Source organism: Bison bison, unplaced genomic scaffold (assembly GCF_000754665.1).
Source record: "Bison bison bison isolate TAMUID 2011002044 unplaced genomic scaffold, Bison_UMD1.0 scf7180017864495, whole genome shotgun sequence".
In the NCBI taxonomy this organism is placed as follows: domain Eukaryota; kingdom Metazoa; phylum Chordata; class Mammalia; order Artiodactyla; family Bovidae; genus Bison; species Bison bison.
Genome location: NW_011495054.1, coordinates 1,454,411 through 1,457,720, shown reverse-complemented (window position 1 = coordinate 1,457,720; position 3,310 = coordinate 1,454,411). Strand labels below are relative to the sequence as shown.

Below are 3,310 nucleotides of genomic sequence, written 5' to 3'. Positions count from 1 at the left end.
CCCCCCCGCCCCCCGCCCAGGACTGAGCCCTGACCTGTCCCTCCCCGTCCTCCTCTAGACTTTGCTCTCTAGCCCTCTTGCCTCGCTGGGCCGAAGTTCTCCAGGAACACTTTTCTGTCCAGTCGGTGCCGCAGACCCTGGACTCAAGAACCCCGTCACCACCTTAAGAGGATCCTCTGTTCTGGCCAAGATGCCTGTCCTGCCTGCAGCCGTCTCCGGGGCAGGGACACCCCCTCAGCCCCTCCAGGCCACCCCCTGCCCTTCTCAGAGGGCCTGGCTGACCCCTGTAGTCTGTGCTGGTGTCTCCTGGTCCTCCTCCCAGTGCTGAACTGTGTCTCATCACATCTCTGGTGCTCTGGAAACACTGGCTGCTTTTCATGAGAATAGAGCCCACCTTCTTAACACTTGGGACGCTCTCTGATGGCAGGCATCTGCTTGCATTAGACAGTTTTTCTATCCTGTGTCTGGCCCATTGCTCCACCGGAGGAAGTTTTTTTAAGTGAACAAAAAGTCTTTGCTACATAGGTTTTATGGCAACCCACTCCAGTATCCTTGCCTGGAAAATCTCATGGACTGAGGATGGAGGAGCCTGGTGGGCTGCAGTCCATTGGGTCACGAAGAGTGGGGCATGACTGAGTGACTACACTTACACATGGGTTTGAAGCCACTTTGTTCCTAAACTTTCTGAATGTGCTGTCACAACCCAGAGTACAGCGCTCTGAGAGGGGCCAAGCGGGAGTCCTGTCCTGGGGGTGGCCGGGGGCGGGGCAGGCGTCTGGGCCAGAGCAGAGGATCCTCTCAAGAGTAGTGAGGTGAGGAGGCTCCAGAGTCCAGGGACTGGCGGGGCCTTTGTGGGCAGCACTGGGCACACCGTGAAGATGGGGAACCCGGCTCAGAGAGCTGGCGTGGCGGGGCCCAGGCCAGCCTGTGAGCGGGGCTGGTCTCCACCGCGCGTGTCTGAGGTGTCTCAGGTTATTTGACCCTTACGTCCCAGCGTGCCAGGTGCTGGAGTGTGGGCCAGAGCACAGGGCCATGGAGACGCGTGGCCAGAGGAGGCCCAGCGGGTGGCCTGGTCTCCACGAGGCTGGGGACCGGAAGCCAGACACTGGCCCTCGGGGGCCCAGTTTCCTCTGCTGTGAAGGAAGAGCCTGGCTTAGGCGGCTCTGGAGCCCCATGCAGCTCCCCGCTTTGAGGCCCTGGTAGCAGAGGCAGGATGCGAGCTCCCGCAGGCTTACCCTGACGAGCATCCCGGTGTGTGGCGGGCCCCCCGTGCGGCACATCTCCTTCAACAGCCACAGCCTCATCACGGCCCACGTGCCCTATGAGCGGGTGGTGCGCAACGCTGACCTGGACAACTTCGCCAGTCACCGAAGGTCAGTGCTCAGGGCGGGGGCTGGTCTGGGTGTGTAGGTGTTCAGAACAGACACTCTTAGCCTGATTTTGTTGCTGGAACAGCCTGGGCCACCTTGTTCCCTGCAGGGCGGCAGGCACGGCTGTTCTTTTCATTGAGGTCAGGAACAGAGAGATGTGGGCAGTACCACGGGCTGAGTGCCTGCTGCAGCTGGATGCTGTGGGGGTGGGGAGGTGGTAGGGACATGGTGGGGCTGTGGCCACATGCCTAGAGCCCAAGACCGAAGGCTTAAGATGGTGGTAGAAGCCTAGCGACAGAGCCAAAGCCCAGTCCTCACGCTCAGCCCGAGGCTGCCAGCCGGGGCCTCAGAGGCCCTCATTACCGGTGGCCTGGCTCCCTGCCCAGTCGGGCACCTCCCCACACTCACGTCCCTCCGCCAAACCTGTCTGCCCACCTCTTCATCTCTAGGCGTGGGACTGAGTGTCAGACACACTGGGACACTCGTCATGAATGGCTGTCTCGAGCAGACGCCACGGGGGCAGGGGCTGGGCCCTGGGACTGACCGTGCTTCTCTGTGCGTTCTCTAGACACCGGGGGCTGATCCAGGCCTACGCGTTTGCAGTGGACCAGCTGGCCTTTCAGAGCACAGTGCCCGTCTGCCGCTCGGCCTGCGACGCCATGCCGGGTTACAACTACGACCTCGCACTCGCCTTCCCCCCTGACAGCATCTAGGGAAGCGCCTCACTGGAGAGCGGGAGGGGCACCGCACGGGCTGAAGCGTGGAGAAGAGCAACCCCGGGCGCACTGTGCGACCCCACACCCCTCTGCTTCCCCCTTTGCTGGGGGGGGGGTCTCCCCTCATCGTTGTGTACACTACACAGAGGCCTTCACTGTAGCCCCCCCTCCAGCACTCTCTCTCCAGTCTCCAAACCCCTTCTTCTCTGGGGGGGGCCTTTGGATACGCTGGTCTCCGAGCTGACAAGGCCTCATCACCCACCCAGCTCTTGGATCTGAGGTCACGAATTCAACTCTGGGTCATCCCCAATCTGGAAGGTAGTCCTTTATGCTGGTAGCTTTTGATTTATAATTCTATATTTGTACAATGATTTCATTAACAACTGTTTTGCTTACTACGGTGTCTGTAACATGTGATACAAAGTAGACATTTTCTACATCCTCATGAATAAACACCTGTCCTCCACATAGGGGGAAGATGATGGATTCTGGAGCAGAGAATGAGAACGGGGATAATACTGGAGGAGCTGTTTAACCCACTGAGATAAGACAGGATATGTTAACCCACTGACATAAGACAGGGTAACACAAGAGACCTGTTCATGCTGATAAATAGCTTCCATTTCCGTAAGATTAAGAGGGCAAACCATTGCATTCCTCTTGATTTAAAGAGTCTTGTAATCAGCAGCAGCAGTTGCCTACCATACCTACAAAATATCAAAGCAGAAAACTGGTGGAGCTAAACAGACAAATCCATGCTCATGGTGGGTGGTCAGATCAAATCAGTAAAAATAAGGATTTGGAAGACATACTTACTATAATTTATAAGCTCAACACAGCAGATGTAGATAGGATCCTGTACCTTTGCAGATACCCACAGGCCACACACAAGAAATGAGCACGTATGGAGGGCACAAGGAGCAGCTCGGATTAGATGAAGAGCAGCAGACAGGCCCAGTCCAGTGCCCCAGTCCCGGTGGGTTGCAATCAGACAACAGAGTGCTGAGCAAAGCAAAGACCTGGAGACTCCAGGCGCTCCTGAATTAACTGGGGATTTTTAAATTTTTAATTGGAGGATAACTGCTTTACAACGTTGGGTTGGCTTCTGCTGTAAGCAGCATGAATCTAACTTGCTTTTAAAGAGGGAAATAGAAGTGGAAACAGGAAGGGTGACGGTGGAAGCGCTGACCATCCAGACCCAGGGGATGAGGCCAGGATGGGGCA

At 56.8% G+C, this 3,310-nt stretch overlaps 1 protein-coding gene across 1 annotated transcript in view; it reads left to right on the top strand.

Annotated features, from left to right (window-relative positions):
- The window catches only part of FBXW8 (F-box and WD repeat domain containing 8), a 113,551-nt gene extending 110,999 nt beyond the window's left edge, over window positions 1–2,552 (top strand). Inside the window, exons 10-11 of the mRNA XM_010828550.1 lie at window positions 1,263–1,373; window positions 1,939–2,552. Coding sequence (XP_010826852.1) covers window positions 1,263–1,373; window positions 1,939–2,083 — 256 coding nt within the window. The 3' untranslated portion in view covers window positions 2,084–2,552. The remainder of the gene's footprint in view (window positions 1–1,262; window positions 1,374–1,938) is intronic.
- The last annotated feature ends 758 nt before the right edge of the window (window positions 2,553–3,310 follow it).